The sequence below is a fragment of the Eurosta solidaginis genome, chromosome 5 (assembly GCF_040869045.1).
Source record: "Eurosta solidaginis isolate ZX-2024a chromosome 5, ASM4086904v1, whole genome shotgun sequence".
In the NCBI taxonomy this organism is placed as follows: domain Eukaryota; kingdom Metazoa; phylum Arthropoda; class Insecta; order Diptera; family Tephritidae; genus Eurosta; species Eurosta solidaginis.
Genome location: NC_090323.1, coordinates 45765837 through 45785770, shown reverse-complemented (window position 1 = coordinate 45785770; position 19934 = coordinate 45765837). Strand labels below are relative to the sequence as shown.

Sequence of the window (19934 nt, the reverse complement as noted above, 5' to 3'; positions counted from 1 at the left end):
TGTTCCAGATGATATACAAATTAAATGGGGTTACACTGAAATGAGTCCTTGGTCGGGAAAAATTCAGAGTCGCTCCGGTACATAGAACCAACTACCTTTGGAAGCGGATGATATGCATACATATGTCTAGTGATAAAAAAGCTCAAGAAATTGATTTATATTCACCAAAAAGAACTTAAACTAGGCTGTTTAAAACCCAAAATTGTATAACATATATCTTAAAATTTTTATATTTCTTCACAATGTATTAGTCACAAATGTAGTGGTTCCTTAATCCAAAAATCAAATAAAAATGAATTAATTGATGGTTGATTCCTCGTTAAGCTTTTACGTGGACTCTTTACTTGTTATCTGTTTAACTATTGACTTCAAAACATGTGCTGTATTTGAATCCGGCAATTCAGTTAACACAGAACGCGTTGTGCCAACTAAAACATTTAGACGTGGATCAATTGGTAATGTACCCAAATGTGGGACACCCGCAATTTTCGCTAACTCAACGCCACCATTAGATGAGAATATATTAGTGCAATTACTGCAGTGTGGACAAACAAATCTGTAGAACTAAAAATATTCAAAAAACCTTTAAAAAAGAGTTTTATTCAGCCAACTCACCCACTCATATTTTCTATAATACCAATAACATGCACACCTGTCTTCCGACAAAATGTTAACTCCTTACGTACATCGTCCAAGGCAACACCTTGTGGTGTCGTAACCATAATTGCACCTTCACACTTCACATCACGCATACATTCCATTACAGTAATATGCTCATCTGAGGTGCCAGGTGGTGTATCAATAATCAAGTAATCCAATTCATCCCACTTTACATCAGTGAGAAATTGTTTAATCATCATAGTTTTTTTCGGACCACGCCAAATAACTGGATCATTGCGATTTTTTAACAGGAAGCCAATAGACATGACTGCAAGCGTTTTGTTTTCATCTGTGTAAATGGGTACCCAGCCTTCGTCGCATTGATAAACATCATTACTTTCCAAGCCAAGCAAGTATGGCACACTTGGACCGCATAAATCAATATCCAATAGACCCACCTGTAATACAAAACTTTAGAGGAGTCTAATGTGAATGTTGTTATTGTTTACCTTGAATCCATTTTCTCGTAACGCCATTGCCAATTGTGTGCTCACTGTAGATTTACCAACGCCACCTTTACCGGAGAGCACCAATATCACATGCTCAACTTTGTCGAGCATGTTCCGATTTATTAATATTTAAGATAAAGGAACTAATCAAAAAAATCGGTATATCTCTCTACAAAAGAATAATTTCTCAAGTGGCTTATCTATAGAAATGTCAAATCATAAAATCAGATGATTTGAGGTGATTCTGCGCTCGATTAATTAATACCCTACAAGACAGGTACCCGTTCCCTAATCGATTACTTAATCGTCATCAATAACTTGTTCACCAATTATCGTCTTAATGACTTTTACATTGCTGTCGTGAAAAAGGTAACGCATGTGCTCTCTCAAAATAGTGTACGTGTGACTCTCTTTCTCGCTCTTACCTATTGTGTTTTCGACATTCCTTCTCGCTCGATGTTATTTACATTTTTAAGTTACTTCATCAGTTATGTTTTCGTTATCGCTAACCAAAACATATGCAACAACAACAATACGGGTAACTGGTCTATCGGTTACCCGTATCGGTTACCTTCTGTCAAATCGCTTTTTCTATGAATGAAACGCGTCCTTTATGTTCAGATAATATTTAATTATAAATTATTCATATATACAATGTTTTTTTAGAATTTAAATTATTGTCTTATTACTCTAGCGAACTTTACATATGTGAATTTTTATATTTATAAACTATATAAATACATTAACGTCTATTCATAGTCGTGCCCTTTCCGAAACCTTGTTTTGAAGTTCTTATTTTTCCTGCGCTGGTAGTGTTGCTCATCAGTTTGCAGTCATATTAGTTTGGTAGGTATAGTAACATCAGACGTAGGGAAATTAGGAAGCATGTCAGGAGTATCACCAGAATCCAAAGAAGCATGGTGATTCGTCACCTCCGTTTTCTTCCATATCCGGATTCATTCCATACTAGTAATTATAAATATCTTGTAGATGCCACATAGGTGTAACCATACCCTCAAGATATTTTCGTTCAAATCTTGTGGTGTACACGTAAACTTGTATTTGTTCTAAATTATTCACCACATTCTAAACATAGAAAAGATGTATTAAGTGTTTGCGTAAATACCATTGTGATTACAATATGGACAAACATTCAATTCTAAACTTTTCGTTGTTACATCAATTGTTTCAGCGTGTTGTACACGTAAATAAAAGTTCATACTTGAATGTATTTTCGTCTTCCAATCGCATAATTTACATTTTAAATAATGACTATTAGGCATATGAGAAATCTCATGGTACAATAATTTGTTGAAGCTTGGTGTAGCTGCTTGAATAACACAAAATTTACATTTTGCACCACGTTCGTTATATTTAAATTGTAAATGTTCTGGTTTCTCTACACGATGCATAAAGTTTAGCTGCTTTTTCCAACAATGTGCTGAATTTAATTGAAATACATACATTGGGCATTGTCTCATGATAAATTTTCCATAAATATACTGAGCCTCTTTATGTAGGCTCTTTTCTTAACATCTAATTCTGGCCGTACAGGATATGACAGTTTTGCTTCAGGTTATAATCCACACTCATACTATTTTCAGATTCTGTTTCATAATTTTCATCATTTTCAACATTGGACTTTGCATCAACATCATTATCATCATCGTCATTTTTTGATAACTCTGTTTTAAGCTTCATATTTATCAAAGGTTCATCTTCCTTAGTATTAGAATTGGAAACATTGTCATCTTCGGTTAAGTTTTTATCAAGTTTAGCTTTTTTCCTATGTTTAAATTCTTTACTATCCGTACTAGAATTAATACCATCATCAACATTTTTCGTGGTCTGTTTGAGTTTTTAAATTTGCCAATGGTTCGCCTTTATCAGTATTAGAATCAGAATGGCCTTGGCCATCTTCACCGTGTTGCAAAGTAGGCGACACATGTTGGTGTTGATGTTTGCGCATATTGCGGATATGTTGGTGGTTCACTAGTCATTAATTGTTTAGAAGTTTCAACTTGTTGCGTTTGTTGTTGTTGTTTCTGGCTGATGATGTGGTGTTAACGTTTGTTGTACAATTTATTCGGGTGATTGCACATATTGTTGGTGTGTTATAGTGCTGGAAATCCTTCCGATATTGAAAGTCCTTGATTAGTGTAATCCCCACGTAGTGAACTACTCCTGTGACCGCGTCCGCGGTAACTATTACATCTGAAGGCGCTTAAGTTACAGGCATAGCTGACATCGCTTATATAACAGGTTGACTCTAAAGTAAAAACCAAAACAAAATATTAGAATCAGTGTTTATGAATAACATATTTAAAAAAAGCTCTTACAACAACGTGATCGGTGGCTACATCCCCGTGAAAGTAGTGTGGTGTTCCTCCTTGTATAAACGTAGATACTGGATGTGCTCAACCGTGCAGTTTTCTTCTAATTTGAGCAAATGTATGTTCTTACAGCCACAGCTGGAATATTTGCGATATTTCTATCCTCACATCGTCAAAATCAAATTACCTAGAATGAAAAAGAAACTCATATCAGTAAGAATAGATTAAAAGTTTTTAATATAAGCCGAAAAGTGTTCCATAAATAGGGCTCCACACATAGCTCTTTTCCAAAGGCACAAGAGAAATTTCAGATAACTAGAATCAGGACCTGGTAAAGTAACTTCAAAGGCGATTTAGTCGCCACTACTTCGTATGCGTACTACGCTCCCTTTCGGCATGCATCATCAATTTCGTCATTACTATAAAGGCCATCTTGCTCACAGCAATCCAACAATCTATTTGTCCGCAAATTCGTGGAACTAAATTCCTAATGGAAGGTTCCTCTCCAAAAACTCTGTTTACAGACAGTCTTTCGCCGTGAAAACGAGGGCAGTGAAATATTACATGTTCTGCGCCTTCCAATTCAGACGGACAGCTTGGACAGAAAGGATCCTCCTCTATCCCACGCTTATGTAGATATTCCTTCAAGCCACCGTGCCCGCTCAATATCTGTGTGAGATGGTAATTTAGTTTGCCGTGTTTTCGCTCGTACCATTCCGCTATATTCCGGACTAGCATGAAGGTTCAGCGCTCTTTTCTCGAATCTTCCCGCCGTTCTTGCCACCTTACTATTGTTCGTGACCTTGCGGTTTTCTTAGCATCTTCAGATGGTCGGCTGAATCCAATGCCATACAGATCGGCCATTTCACCTGAGAGTAGATGTACTGGGATTTTCCTGGATAAAACATGGATCGCGTCGTCGGAACAGCACATGCTATTCGTATAGCAGTAATGCGGTAGGCTGCTAGTATATCTTTTTGGTGGACCATTTTAGATCTGTGCCATGCTGGTGCTGCATATAATATTATAGAGCTGGTTACGTTGGATAATCGCTGACGGGTAGCTTCGCTTGGGCCGCCGATGTTGGGCATTATTCGCGTTAGGGTTCCACTAACTCTAGAAACTTTGTCCCCCACCGCCCTGAAGTGCTCCCTAAAAGTTAGTTTTGAGTCAATGATTACTCCTAGATATTTCAAGGAGGGCTTTGAATTTATTTGAAAATCTCCTATGGTTAGGACCAACTCATCCACAGTCCGCTTTGAGCTCATCAGAACCACTTCTGTCTTATTGCTAGCCATCTCCAGCCCCGTGTTCGTCAACCATTCCTCTATTCTTCCCATGGCGTCATTACATAATGCTTGGAGCAGATAAAGTTTCTTGGCCACTGCTACTACGACAATATCATCTGCATAGCCGACAATTTCCGTGCCTCCGGGAAGGTGGTTTTGTAGCACCCCGCCATACACCGCATTCCAAAGAGTTGGACCTAGAACAGATCCCTATCTAATCTATCTATCTATCAAATTATTCGGAGCAGGTACGGAACTTGTCTTGGTACACCCAAAGTGCACCCACGCTTCTCATGGCTCCAGCGGGTTAGCGGCTTCCTAGAACTTAAGCCACTTGCTGCTTCTAGATCTGACATCTGTCAGCTGGAGTCTTAGCCCGGCAAGCGCAGGGCACGAGCACAGAATGAAATCGATCGTTTCCTCCTCCAACTCGCACTTCCTACATCTGCTATCACTGACCAAGACTAATTTAAAGGCATGTGACGCCAGAAGGCAGTATCCAGTAAGAATACCCGTCATGAGTCTAGTCTACAGTTTAATGATAATAAAAATATAAGAATCAGTGTTTATGAATAACATATTTTAATTAATCTCTTACAACAACCTGATCGGTGGCTACATCGCCATGTAGGTAGTGTGGTGTTCCACCTTGTATAAACGTAGGTACTGTATGTGCTCAACCGTGCAAATTGACATTAGCAGTAACATTATTTACATAAACATAGCTTGGTATTTGTGAAGGCCTCAATATAGCATACATTGGTCCAGTTCGGTGTGCACCAGCCACTGGTACAAACACTTTTGAATGCATAGCTTTCATATAGGATGGATGTCCAGCAGTGCTCCGGTTGTGCCAATATGTAATGGGCTGCTCCGTCTCTTGGTACGGCTGTATAGGTATAGGCGGGTGCAATGTATTACTAGGCTCAAGATCGGAAGGTACATAGATGGCTCGAAGACGCCAGAGGGGATTGGAGCCAGAGTTTTCGGACCCAGAACCAAAATATCAGTAACTCTAAAAGCACATCCGAGCATTTTCGAGCGGAAGTATTCGCCATAAGTTAGTGCGCTAAGCTGAACCTTCAGCGCTGATACCCCAAAGAAACAATTGCCATACTCAGTCAGGCAGTCAGGTTCCACTAAAGGCACATGCGGCGTTCGAAATAAAGTCAGCACTTGTCCTTCAGTGCGTAGAAAAGCTGAATCAATTAGGAGCACACAACGTAGTACTGTTGGCCTGGGTCCTAGGCCACAGGGGAGTGGAGGGCAATGAGCAGGCGGACTCCATGTTTAATTTGTTGCGTCTCTCCCACAAATTGTCAACCCCCCAGCAGATCCTTGCAGCGGGTCTGCGCCATACTCTCCTCTTCCGGGAAGGTATCGACCCCAATCCGGGTCCTTCTCCTGACCCCAGTACTGAGAAATGGGTTTGCTGCGTTTGCCGGAAAAGAATCTTTTTAGGACGGTCATATATATAAGGGCCTGAAATATTTAAATGAACTTCCTAATCACATAAAAAGTAGTAATAACTTCAATACTTTTAAAAAAAGTTTATTGGAGCATTGTAAAAACCTTCCAATAAGATAGTTTTTTTTCTTTTATTTTTTTACATGATATACCGATACTGGAGCGCGAAAAGGGAATGGTAATAATGGTAGCAGCAAAATACAATGCATCCGGCCCTAAGGAAAAGAAAATCGGACGCCACCTGTAACTCCAGACAGTTCCAACAACTAATTTCGCTGGAATTCGGTATTTCCAGCTGGTATTTACTGTTGCTGATCGGAATCATTCGCATTCCGACAGCATAAATATAACAATAAAATTATATAATGTGTAACAAAAATAACGAAAATAAGGCCAAATAAAAGTTGGAGCAAGGGGGATTGGAAACACGTCCTTTTCAACCTCCCATTATATGTTGAGCTGTGCTAATCGGAATCTTCATGCATTCCGACAGCGTCTTTACTAAACAAAGTTGAGGGGTGATTGGATACACTTATTTTCAATTTCCAACATCCAAAGACATGTTTAGCTGCATTGATCGGAGACTAATACATTCCGAAAGCTTAAAATACACATATAATTGAAAAATATAAGTTCCAAATTTTGTTGCCTTAAGCTGGGAGCACTGGAGGATTGGAAACGCGTCCTTTCCGACCTTCCTTAAATGACTGGCTCCCAGACTCGTCCCTTTGTCACGCTAGTAAATATGCTGATCGGAATCACATGGCATTCCAACAGCATATTCAATAGTAATAAGTGATTATAACAATGAATTGCACTTAGTAGTTTAAGTTTTAGGCCTAAACAGCCGTAATAATAAATAAATTAAATTAAAAAAATAAATACTCTTGTCAGTGTTTCACGTGCAAGGGATGGTTGCATCGGACAGGTTGCTCTGGGCTAGATTCCTCGTAACTTTTATAAATCTTTTGTGGCTCTTGTTGTTCACGGCCTCATTACATTGAGGAAATACGGCACCTGAGAAAACAGCCGTATGAAGCTAAAAATCACAAGCATGTCTACAGTGAACTCCACAAACAGGCGTCGGACCTCTATGCCGGTGATTCCTGTACTCAAAGAACAAAACTAGCAGAGGAGGAACGCACTCTCCCTAGGGAAATGAGAGTAGTCACTCTAGCTCAACTTCGAGCTGGATAACGTAACAGGTTAAACTCTTACCTATCCAGAATCAACCCCGACATACAAAACATTGTCCCGCTTGTAATGTGTCCCCACATGTCACCAACCATCTCTTTAACTGTATTGTGCAACCAACGCCTCTAACACTCCTCTCATTATGGCCCACCCCTGTTGAAACAGAAAGTTTCTTTGGACTCCCGTTAGAGTACATTGATGACAATTTGTGATCGGTCGCACCTATTGGATGGGGCGAAGCACTGCTACTACAACAACAGCAGGCGGACAACACGGAAAGAGAGGCAGCAACTGCATGACCCATCGATCCCGAGCTGTTCCTGCCAGTTGGCCCACAGGGGCATTTATTTGCAGAAGGGAGGGAAAAGAGAGAACACTGGCGCAATATGCCAGGCCTGAGTCAATCTAAGTTACTGTTAGGGGGTTACAGCACAACTCGATATAGGGCATTAATAGGCCTCTCAAAAAGATAACCTAAAAACCCCAACGGCTATTCTTACAAGACACTGTAGACTGAACAGTCACATGCAAAAACTGGGTATAGTATAGAACAACACATACCGATTTTGTGATGGATCAGCAGACGGTGGACCATATCCTTCTAGATTGCGGCGCAATTTCAAGACGTAGGGCTAAGTTTATGGGCTCACCATGGCCAGAGCATTCCCACATTTAATCCCTCAAGCAAAGAACACTGCTGGGGTTCATCAAGGAAGTCGGCTAGGATGAGGTGCTGTGAAGGAGATGTGCAAGTCACTGTGCAATCCTCAATAAATGATCTATCTATCTACGTTCCGGTAACAAGCACCATTGTGGTACTAGCCCCTCCATCTCGGGAACTATTGATATGACTACATTAAACCTTCTAGGGATTGAATATTAATAATGCCGGCAATGAGAAAGTCTGCTAAAATGCACCATTCTCCATGGAATGTTCGATATATAACTTTCCACGTTTTGAAACAGTGATGAAAAGAGCAAAATTTACAATAATTTTAACTGGCTGTGGGTAGTAAGGTGTTGATGTCCTCTCTTAACGCAATGTAATGACAACTGCGATGCAGGGAAAATGACAAAAATCATGCAAATCTACTGATAATAATTAATTTTTCCTCCCCTTCTATGCAGTTCTATGCATACATACATATGTATTTTTCTCTCCAAATGCTAATTAAAAAAATTAATTGGTTTTCACATGAACTTCGAACTCTGTCGTATTTGCATTCTTCAGATGATTATCAACAAAAGCATGACAAATTATCACTAAAAAAATCATACATGTTGCTTATATATTTAATATGGTAGCCAATTTACTTACCCTTTCTGGTGCGATGATTCCTGAACAGTCGGGCCTGACTAGACGCGATTTTTTTTGCCTTAAGAGAGCGTGCTTAACGCGAACCCTATCATGTTTTGGCCCAACTTTGGTGATGCAAAATATCAAAGACATTTCTGCTTCTAATGCTTCTAGGATAGCAGCAGCAGCTCCCGGTGGCACCACATAAATAACAGTTGCATGCCGATCAGTTGCCTTTTTTGCTCCGGCTACCTATTCAATTTTAATTCACATTACATTATCTACTATTGCAATTTTTAATCACTACAAATCAATATAAATTACCGAAGCAAATACTGGCAAACCAAGATGCGTAGTTCCACCTTTTTTTAGGGAAATACATCCAACCAGTTTGGTACCGTATTCCAAAGCATGTTGCTTGTAAAGTACCTTGTTTTTGTAGATTTCCTTTGATTTTGTCATATTCTGAGCTGAACCGCAACCCGGCGGAGATGCTATCTATTAGAATAATATAACATTTTTTTTATTATTTAAAAATGCACATACGTATGAATGAAAATCAGAAAGTAAATAATGTTGTTGTTGTTGTAGCGATAAGGACACTCCCCGTTATCGACTTTGGTGGTCCTTTGCCGGATGCAGATCGGGTACGTTCCGGGAACCATTAAGGTAGTAGCCCGACCATATCGGGAGCGATTTAGTAGACATAAAACTTTGTAGGCCATCCCGCCGATTCTATACAACTTAATATGGTAACGATTTAAAAGACGGTGCACCACCCAATTTTTATCAAAAATTATCAAACGTGGAATCAAAAGGCGCGCCTCGAGCTCCGTTTTTATTATTATTTGATATTTTTAAATTAGGTGGTGTACCGTCTTGTAAAACTTTACCCTTAATATTATTTTGGGCGAAGGCCGCCAACGCAAAAAGATGGTCTCTGCAGCAATATTCTTAATTTCCGTCACATGTCACAACTCAAATTAACTTAATGTTATCTTGGGCGAAGGTCGCCAACGCAAAAAGGTGTTCTCTGCAACAAAATTTTTAATTTCCGTCACATGTCACAACTAAAAGCACAAGATATTTTTCGTTGTAAACAATTTATATTTTTTTTGCGTTTCAATGTTTTCCGGAATAATTAATGAACTGTCATTTCGATGACAGCATGAAACGTCGATGTGTTAGTGGAGAGCGAAAAAAGCTTTGAATGTGTGGGTGAACTGGTTACCTCCGTCTTGTAGGGCCCTACAAGACAGGTACCCGTTCCCTAATCGATTACTTAATCGTCATCAATAACTTGTTCACCAATTATCGTCTTAATGACTTTTACATTGCTGTCGTGAAAAAGGTAACGCATGTGCTCTCTCAAAATAGTGTACGTGTGACTCTCTTTCTCGCTCTTACCTATTGTGTTTTCGACATTCCTTCTCGCTCGATGTTATTTACATTTTTAAGTTACTTCATCAGTTATGTTTTCGTTATCGCTAACCAAAACATATGCAACAACAACAATACGGGTAACTGGTCTATCGGTTACCCGTATCGGTTACCTTCTGTCAAATCGCTTTTTCTATGAATGAAACGCGTCCTTTATGTTCAGATAATATTTAATTATAAATTATTCATATATACAATGTTTTTTTAGAATTTAAATTATTGTCTTATTACTCTAGCGAACTTTACATATGTGAATTTTTATATTTATAAACTATATAAATACATTAACGTCTATTCATAGTCGTGCCCTTTCCGAAACCTTGTTTTGAAGTTCTTATTTTTCCTGCGCTGGTAGTGTTGCTCATCAGTTTGCAGTCATATTAGTTTGGTAGGTATAGTAACATCAGACGTAGGGAAATTAGGAAGCATGTCAGGAGTATCACCAGAATCCAAAGAAGCATGGTGATTCGTCACCTCCGTTTTCTTCCATATCCGGATTCATTCCATACTAGTAATTATAAATATCTTGTAGATGCCACATAGGTGTAACCATACCCTCAAGATATTTTCGTTCAAATCTTGTGGTGTACACGTAAACTTGTATTTGTTCTAAATTATTCACCACATTCTAAACATAGAAAAGATGTATTAAGTGTTTGCGTAAATACCATTGTGATTACAATATGGACAAACATTCAATTCTAAACTTTTCGTTGTTACATCAATTGTTTCAGCGTGTTGTACACGTAAATAAAAGTTCATACTTGAATGTATTTTCGTCTTCCAATCGCATAATTTACATTTTAAATAATGACTATTAGGCATATGAGAAATCTCATGGTACAATAATTTGTTGAAGCTTGGTGTAGCTGCTTGAATAACACAAAATTTACATTTTGCACCACGTTCGTTATATTTAAATTGTAAATGTTCTGGTTTCTCTACACGATGCATAAAGTTTAGCTGCTTTTTCCAACAATGTGCTGAATTTAATTGAAATACATACATTGGGCATTGTCTCATGATAAATTTTCCATAAATATACTGAGCCTCTTTATGTAGGCTCTTTTCTTAACATCTAATTCTGGCCGTACAGGATATGACAGTTTTGCTTCAGGTTATAATCCACACTCATACTATTTTCAGATTCTGTTTCATAATTTTCATCATTTTCAACATTGGACTTTGCATCAACATCATTATCATCATCGTCATTTTTTGATAACTCTGTTTTAAGCTTCATATTTATCAAAGGTTCATCTTCCTTAGTATTAGAATTGGAAACATTGTCATCTTCGGTTAAGTTTTTATCAAGTTTAGCTTTTTTCCTATGTTTAAATTCTTTACTATCCGTACTAGAATTAATACCATCATCAACATTTTTCGTGGTCTGTTTGAGTTTTTAAATTTGCCAATGGTTCGCCTTTATCAGTATTAGAATCAGAATGGCCTTGGCCATCTTCACCGTGTTGCAAAGTAGGCGACACATGTTGGTGTTGATGTTTGCGCATATTGCGGATATGTTGGTGGTTCACTAGTCATTAATTGTTTAGAAGTTTCAACTTGTTGCGTTTGTTGTTGTTGTTTCTGGCTGATGATGTGGTGTTAACGTTTGTTGTACAATTTATTCGGGTGATTGCACATATTGTTGGTGTGTTATAGTGCTGGAAATCCTTCCGATATTGAAAGTCCTTGATTAGTGTAATCCCCACGTAGTGAACTACTCCTGTGACCGCGTCCGCGGTAACTATTACATCTGAAGGCGCTTAAGTTACAGGCATAGCTGACATCGCTTATATAACAGGTTGACTCTAAAGTAAAAACCAAAACAAAATATTAGAATCAGTGTTTATGAATAACATATTTAAAAAAAGCTCTTACAACAACGTGATCGGTGGCTACATCCCCGTGAAAGTAGTGTGGTGTTCCTCCTTGTATAAACGTAGATACTGGATGTGCTCAACCGTGCAGTTTTCTTCTAATTTGAGCAAATGTATGTTCTTACAGCCACAGCTGGAATATTTGCGATATTTCTATCCTCACATCGTCAAAATCAAATTACCTAGAATGAAAAAGAAACTCATATCAGTAAGAATAGATTAAAAGTTTTTAATATAAGCCGAAAAGTGTTCCATAAATAGGGCTCCACACATAGCTCTTTTCCAAAGGCACAAGAGAAATTTCAGATAACTAGAATCAGGACCTGGTAAAGTAACTTCAAAGGCGATTAGTCGCCACTACTTCGTATGCGTACTACGCTCCCTTTCGGCATGCATCATCAATTTCGTCATTACTATAAAGGCCATCTTGCTCACAGCAATCCAACAATCTATTTGTCCGCAAATTCGTGGAACTAAATTCCTAATGGAAGGTTCCTCTCCAAAAACTCTGTTTACAGACAGTCTTTCGCCGTGAAAACGAGGGCAGTGAAATATTACATGTTCTGCGCCTTCCAATTCAGACGGACAGCTTGGACAGAAAGGATCCTCCTCTATCCCACGCTTATGTAGATATTCCTTCAAGCCACCGTGCCCGCTCAATATCTGTGTGAGATGGTAATTTAGTTTGCCGTGTTTTCGCTCGTACCATTCCGCTATATTCCGGACTAGCATGAAGGTTCAGCGCTCTTTTCTCGAATCTTCCCGCCGTTCTTGCCACCTTACTATTGTTCGTGACCTTGCGGTTTTCTTAGCATCTTCAGATGGTCGGCTGAATCCAATGCCATACAGATCGGCCATTTCACCTGAGAGTAGATGTACTGGGATTTTCCTGGATAAAACATGGATCGCGTCGTCGGAACAGCACATGCTATTCGTATAGCAGTAATGCGGTAGGCTGCTAGTATATCTTTTTGGTGGACCATTTTAGATCTGTGCCATGCTGGTGCTGCATATAATATTATAGAGCTGGTTACGTTGGATAATCGCTGACGGGTAGCTTCGCTTGGGCCGCCGATGTTGGGCATTATTCGCGTTAGGGTTCCACTAACTCTAGAAACTTTGTCCCCCACCGCCCTGAAGTGCTCCCTAAAAGTTAGTTTTGAGTCAATGATTACTCCTAGATATTTCAAGGAGGGCTTTGAATTTATTTGAAAATCTCCTATGGTTAGGACCAACTCATCCACAGTCCGCTTTGAGCTCATCAGAACCACTTCTGTCTTATTGCTAGCCATCTCCAGCCCCGTGTTCGTCAACCATTCCTCTATTCTTCCCATGGCGTCATTACATAATGCTTGGAGCAGATAAAGTTTCTTGGCCACTGCTACTACGACAATATCATCTGCATAGCCGACAATTTCCGTGCCTCCGGGAAGGTGGTTTTGTAGCACCCCGCCATACACCGCATTCCAAAGAGTTGGACCTAGAACAGATCCCTATCTAATCTATCTATCTATCAAATTATTCGGAGCAGGTACGGAACTTGTCTTGGTACACCCAAAGTGCACCCACGCTTCTCATGGCTCCAGCGGGTTAGCGGCTTCCTAGAACTTAAGCCACTTGCTGCTTCTAGATCTGACATCTGTCAGCTGGAGTCTTAGCCCGGCAAGCGCAGGGCACGAGCACAGAATGAAATCGATCGTTTCCTCCTCCAACTCGCACTTCCTACATCTGCTATCACTGACCAAGACTAATTTAAAGGCATGTGACGCCAGAAGGCAGTATCCAGTAAGAATACCCGTCATGAGTCTAGTCTACAGTTTAATGATAATAAAAATATAAGAATCAGTGTTTATGAATAACATATTTTAATTAATCTCTTACAACAACCTGATCGGTGGCTACATCGCCATGTAGGTAGTGTGGTGTTCCACCTTGTATAAACGTAGGTACTGTATGTGCTCAACCGTGCAAATTGACATTAGCAGTAACATTATTTACATAAACATAGCTTGGTATTTGTGAAGGCCTCAATATAGCATACATTGGTCCAGTTCGGTGTGCACCAGCCACTGGTACAAACACTTTTGAATGCATAGCTTTCATATAGGATGGATGTCCAGCAGTGCTCCGGTTGTGCCAATATGTAATGGGCTGCTCCGTCTCTTGGTACGGCTGTATAGGTATAGGCGGGTGCAATGTATTACTAGGCTCAAGATCGGAAGGTACATAGATGGCTCGAAGACGCCAGAGGGGATTGGAGCCAGAGTTTTCGGACCCAGAACCAAAATATCAGTAACTCTAAAAGCACATCCGAGCATTTTCGAGCGGAAGTATTCGCCATAAGTTAGTGCGCTAAGCTGAACCTTCAGCGCTGATACCCCAAAGAAACAATTGCCATACTCAGTCAGGCAGTCAGGTTCCACTAAAGGCACATGCGGCGTTCGAAATAAAGTCAGCACTTGTCCTTCAGTGCGTAGAAAAGCTGAATCAATTAGGAGCACACAACGTAGTACTGTTGGCCTGGGTCCTAGGCCACAGGGGAGTGGAGGGCAATGAGCAGGCGGACTCCATGTTTAATTTGTTGCGTCTCTCCCACAAATTGTCAACCCCCCAGCAGATCCTTGCAGCGGGTCTGCGCCATACTCTCCTCTTCCGGGAAGGTATCGACCCCAATCCGGGTCCTTCTCCTGACCCCAGTACTGAGAAATGGGTTTGCTGCGTTTGCCGGAAAAGAATCTTTTTAGGACGGTCATATATATAAGGGCCTGAAATATTTCAATGAACTTCCTAATCACATAAAAAGTAGTAATAACTTCAATACTTTTAAAAAAAGTTTATTGGAGCATTGTAAAAACCTTCCAATAAGATAGTTTTTTTTCTTTTATTTTTTTACATGATATACCGATACTGGAGCGCGAAAAGGGAATGGTAATAATGGTAGCAGCAAAATACAATGCATCCGGCCCTAAGGAAAAGAAAATCGGACGCCACCTGTAACTCCAGACAGTTCCAACAACTAATTTCGCTGGAATTCGGTATTTCCAGCTGGTATTTACTGTTGCTGATCGGAATCATTCGCATTCCGACAGCATAAATATAACAATAAAATTATATAATGTGTAACAAAAATAACGAAAATAAGGCCAAATAAAAGTTGGAGCAAGGGGGATTGGAAACACGTCCTTTTCAACCTCCCATTATATGTTGAGCTGTGCTAATCGGAATCTTCATGCATTCCGACAGCGTCTTTACTAAACAAAGTTGAGGGGTGATTGGATACACTTATTTTCAATTTCCAACATCCAAAGACATGTTTAGCTGCATTGATCGGAGACTAATACATTCCGAAAGCTTAAAATACACATATAATTGAAAAATATAAGTTCCAAATTTTGTTGCCTTAAGCTGGGAGCACTGGAGGATTGGAAACGCGTCCTTTCCGACCTTCCTTAAATGACTGGCTCCCAGACTCGTCCCTTTGTCACGCTAGTAAATATGCTGATCGGAATCACATGGCATTCCAACAGCATATTCAATAGTAATAAGTGATTATAACAATGAATTGCACTTAGTAGTTTAAGTTTTAGGCCTAAACAGCCGTAATAATAAATAAATTAAATTAAAAAAATAAATACTCTTGTCAGTGTTTCACGTGCAAGGGATGGTTGCATCGGACAGGTTGCTCTGGGCTAGATTCCTCGTAACTTTTATAAATCTTTTGTGGCTCTTGTTGTTCACGGCCTCATTACATTGAGGAAATACGGCACCTGAGAAAACAGCCGTATGAAGCTAAAAATCACAAGCATGTCTACAGTGAACTCCACAAACAGGCGTCGGACCTCTATGCCGGTGATTCCTGTACTCAAAGAACAAAACTAGCAGAGGAGGAACGCACTCTCCCTAGGGAAATGAGAGTAGTCACTCTAGCTCAACTTCGAGCTGGATAACGTAACAGGTTAAACTCTTACCTATCCAGAATCAACCCCGACATACAAAACATTGTCCCGCTTGTAATGTGTCCCCACATGTCACCAACCATCTCTTTAACTGTATTGTGCAACCAACGCCTCTAACACTCCTCTCATTATGGCCCACCCCTGTTGAAACAGAAAGTTTCTTTGGACTCCCGTTAGAGTACATTGATGACAATTTGTGATCGGTCGCACCTATTGGATGGGGCGAAGCACTGCTACTACAACAACAGCAGGCGGACAACACGGAAAGAGAGGCAGCAACTGCATGACCCATCGATCCCGAGCTGTTCCTGCCAGTTGGCCCACAGGGGCATTTATTTGCAGAAGGGAGGGAAAAGAGAGAACACTGGCGCAATATGCCAGGCCTGAGTCAATCTAAGTTACTGTTAGGGGGTTACAGCACAACTCGATATAGGGCATTAATAGGCCTCTCAAAAAGATAACCTAAAAACCCCAACGGCTATTCTTACAAGACACTGTAGACTGAACAGTCACATGCAAAAACTGGGTATAGTATAGAACAACACATACCGATTTTGTGATGGATCAGCAGACGGTGGACCATATCCTTCTAGATTGCGGCGCAATTTCAAGACGTAGGGCTAAGTTTATGGGCTCACCATGGCCAGAGCATTCCCACATTTAATCCCTCAAGCAAAGAACACTGCTGGGGTTCATCAAGGAAGTCGGCTAGGATGAGGTGCTGTGAAGGAGATGTGCAAGTCACTGTGCAATCCTCAATAAATGATCTATCTATCTACGTTCCGGTAACAAGCACCATTGTGGTACTAGCCCCTCCATCTCGGGAACTATTGATATGACTACATTAAACCTTCTAGGGATTGAATATTAATAATGCCGGCTATGAGAAAGTCTGCTAAAATGCACCATTCTCCATGGAATGTTCGATATATAACTTTCCACGTTTTGAAACAGTGATGAAAAGAGCAAAATTTACAATAATTTTAACTGGCTGTGGGTAGTAAGGTGTTGATGTCCTCTCTTAACGCAATGTAATGACAACTGCGATGCAGGGAAAATGACAAAAATCATGCAAATCTACTGATAATAATTAATTTTTCCTCCCCTTCTATGCAGTTCTATGCATACATACATATGTATTTTTCTCTCCAAATGCTAATTAAAAAAATTAATTGGTTTTCACATGAACTTCGAACTCTGTCGTATTTGCATTCTTCAGATGAATATCAACAAAAGCATGACAAATTATCACTAAAAAAATCATACATGTTGCTTATATATTTAATATGGTAGCCAATTTACTTACCCTTTCTGGTGCGATGATTCCTGAACAGTCGGGCCTGACTAGACGCGATTTTTTTTGCCTTAAGAGAGCGTGCTTAACGCGAACCCTATCATGTTTTGGCCCAACTTTGGTGATGCAAAATATCAAAGACATTTCTGCTTCTAATGCTTCTAGGATAGCAGCAGCAGCTCCCGGTGGCACCACATAAATAACAGTTGCATGCCGATCAGTTGCCTTTTTTGCTCCGGCTACCTATTCAATTTTAATTCACATTACATTATCTACTATTGCAATTTTTAATCACTACAAATCAATATAAATTACCGAAGCAAATACTGGCAAACCAAGATGCGTAGTTCCACCCTTTTTTAGGGAAATACATCCAACCAGTTTGGTACCGTATTCCAAAGCATGTTGCTTGTAAAGTACCTTGTTTTTGTAGATTTCCTTTGATTTTGTCATATTCTGAGCTGAACCGCAACCCGGCGGAGATGCTATCTATTAGAATAATATAACATTTTTTTTATTATTTAAAAATGCACATACGTATGAATGAAAATCAGAAAGTAAATAATGTTGTTGTTGTTGTAGCGATAAGGACACTCCCCGTTATCGACTTTGGTGGTCCTTTGCCGGATGCAGATCGGGTACGTTCCGGGAACCATTAAGGTAGTAGCCCGACCATATCGGGAGCGATTTAGTAGACATAAAACTTTGTAGGCCATCCCGCCGATTCTATACAACTTAATATGGTAACGATTTAAAAGACGGTGCACCACCCAATTTTTATCAAAAATTATCAAACGTGGAATCAAAAGGCGCGCCTCGAGCTCCGTTTTTATTATTATTTGATATTTTTAAATTAGGTGGTGTACCGTCTTGTAAAACTTTACCCTTAATATTATTTTGGGCGAAGGCCGCCAACGCAAAAAGATGGTCTCTGCAGCAATATTCTTAATTTCCGTCACATGTCACAACTCAAATTAACTTAATGTTATCTTGGGCGAAGGTCGCCAACGCAAAAAGGTGTTCTCTGCAACAAAATTTTTAATTTCCGTCACATGTCACAACTAAAAGCACAAGATATTTTTCGTTGTAAACAATTTATATTTTTTTTGCGTTTCAATGTTTTCCGGAATAATTAATGAACTGTCATTTCGATGACAGCATGAAACGTCGATGTGTTAGTGGAGAGCGAAAAAAGCTTTGAATGTGTGGGTGAACTGGTTACCTCCGCTTGTAGGGTAGTAGTTGGTTTCAACAGACGCACGCAATCGAAATTGTATAATGCCCCAAATAGATGACATATACAAATAAAATATTGCAGAATCAGTGTTGGTTAACAAAAAAACCGGATAATGTGTTACAAGACGATGTACTACCAAATTTTTATCAAAAATAATCAGAGTTGGTATCATAAGACACGCCTCGACCTCCATTATTAGAATCCGAAATAAAAAATTAAGTTTTATTTCTGTATAAGCAAAAAATTGTTTAAAACTTTCATGTGATTGGTGTAGTTTGCCAGATTTGTTGTACACACACACACTAATGCAGAAACTTGTTCTGCGAGGATACAATTTTGAACGCCAAACCTTTGTTGGACCCACCCAGGGTTATTTTTATAAATCGCGGTAAAAGGACGCCAACGCAGAAACGTGTTCTGCCCAAATGCAGAGGGGGCCGTTGCAGCCCCCTTCTCGAACTAAGAACACAAAACTGAAAGTTAAACATCAACAATGAAAGGTTTTTAGATCCTCACCTTCATCTAGACTCCCTAATTTGTTCACTAAGTAAAAGGTTTTCGCAGAAAAATAATCCTGCTTTTTGTTTGACTACATATCATCCAAATATTGTCAAAAAGATGAGTCTTAAAGACATTGAAAGCAAACTTGCTAATGCTAAGGTTTTTTATAATTTATATTGTATAGGTAATGAACTGGAAATGTGGTACAAGGCTTGCCAAAATCAGGGACCAACAGATCTTGAAGATAAGAGAAGCAATTGAAATTCTGCTTGCAATGCCCTGCACAACCGCAACTGTGGAACGCTCTTTCAGCACTCTAAGGAGGGTAAAGACGTCATTGAGAACAACAAGGGCAGAATCTCATCCTAATGGTAAATACCGTTTCTTTTAATATTTTTATTGTATTTTTCTTTTTTTAAAGCTTTTTGTATGCTGAGTGCACACAGTAAATTGGTAGCGGAAAATGATATGGAGTTAAAATATTTAATTTTAGATGAATTTACAATAAATCTTCGAATAATTATACTTACTTAGCAGGTTTTCTAATGCTCAGAGAGTGAGTAACACAATTTAAAATACATCACTGTAACTAAATAAAGTATGTGGAAAAAGACAATTTTGTTGAATGTGAAACTCACCTGGGGGATCATATTTCTAAAGTAATTACACCTTGTACTGACTATTAAATTAATCTACCTAGTTCAACAAAATTTTGAATTACCAAATCCTAGACATGGTAGATATTTTAGGGAGCTCTTAATAAATAAATAAAAATTTTGACGCAATGCTAGAACCAACAGCTGGGTTTATAAAGCAGGCTTCGCTTTTACCTAGACGACATTACTTAATTTACTGTAAAATTTTGCGACTGTTAAAATCAGTGACTGTGGCCACTGAGAAAATCCGCGATAATATCAATAATTAAATATACGAAGGC

The 19934-nt window shown here is 39.3% G+C and overlaps 2 protein-coding genes and 1 long non-coding RNA gene across 4 annotated transcripts; all 3 read right to left on the bottom strand.

The window, feature by feature from the left end:
• Nucleotides 1–202: 202 nt before the first annotated feature.
• On the bottom strand, nt 203–1361 carry Nubp2 (NUBP iron-sulfur cluster assembly factor 2). The gene is made up of 3 exons (XM_067787946.1): nt 1110–1361; nt 616–1058; nt 203–556 (listed from the first exon to the last, which is right to left on the bottom strand). Exons 1-3 carry the CDS (start codon nt 1218–1220, stop codon nt 328–330), a joined length of 783 nt encoding a protein of 260 aa, XP_067644047.1. The 5' UTR covers nt 1221–1361; the 3' UTR covers nt 203–327.
• A 1205-nt stretch (nt 1362–2566) lies between these two features.
• Nucleotides 2567–9051, bottom strand: LOC137252370 (uncharacterized). Its single transcript, XR_010953543.1, has 4 exons — nt 9014–9051; nt 8711–8941; nt 3449–3629; nt 2567–3378 (listed from the first exon to the last, which is right to left on the bottom strand). It is a non-coding gene; the product is annotated as an uncharacterized lncRNA (long non-coding RNA).
• A 2077-nt stretch (nt 9052–11128) lies between these two features.
• LOC137252368 (succinate--CoA ligase [ADP/GDP-forming] subunit alpha, mitochondrial-like) lies at nt 11129–18442 on the bottom strand. Of its 2 annotated transcripts, XM_067787948.1 has the most exons (5): nt 18144–18442; nt 17575–17748; nt 17272–17502; nt 12011–12191; nt 11129–11940 (listed from the first exon to the last, which is right to left on the bottom strand). In XM_067787948.1, exons 2-4 carry the CDS (start codon nt 17710–17712, stop codon nt 12183–12185), a joined length of 378 nt encoding a protein of 125 aa, XP_067644049.1. In that variant the 5' UTR covers nt 17713–17748; nt 18144–18442; the 3' UTR covers nt 11129–11940; nt 12011–12182. The 2 variants fall into 2 exon arrangements, with proteins under 2 accessions (XP_067644049.1, XP_067644048.1); XM_067787947.1 differs by having other exon boundaries at nt 17575–18442.
• Nucleotides 18443–19934: the final 1492 nt, after the last annotated feature.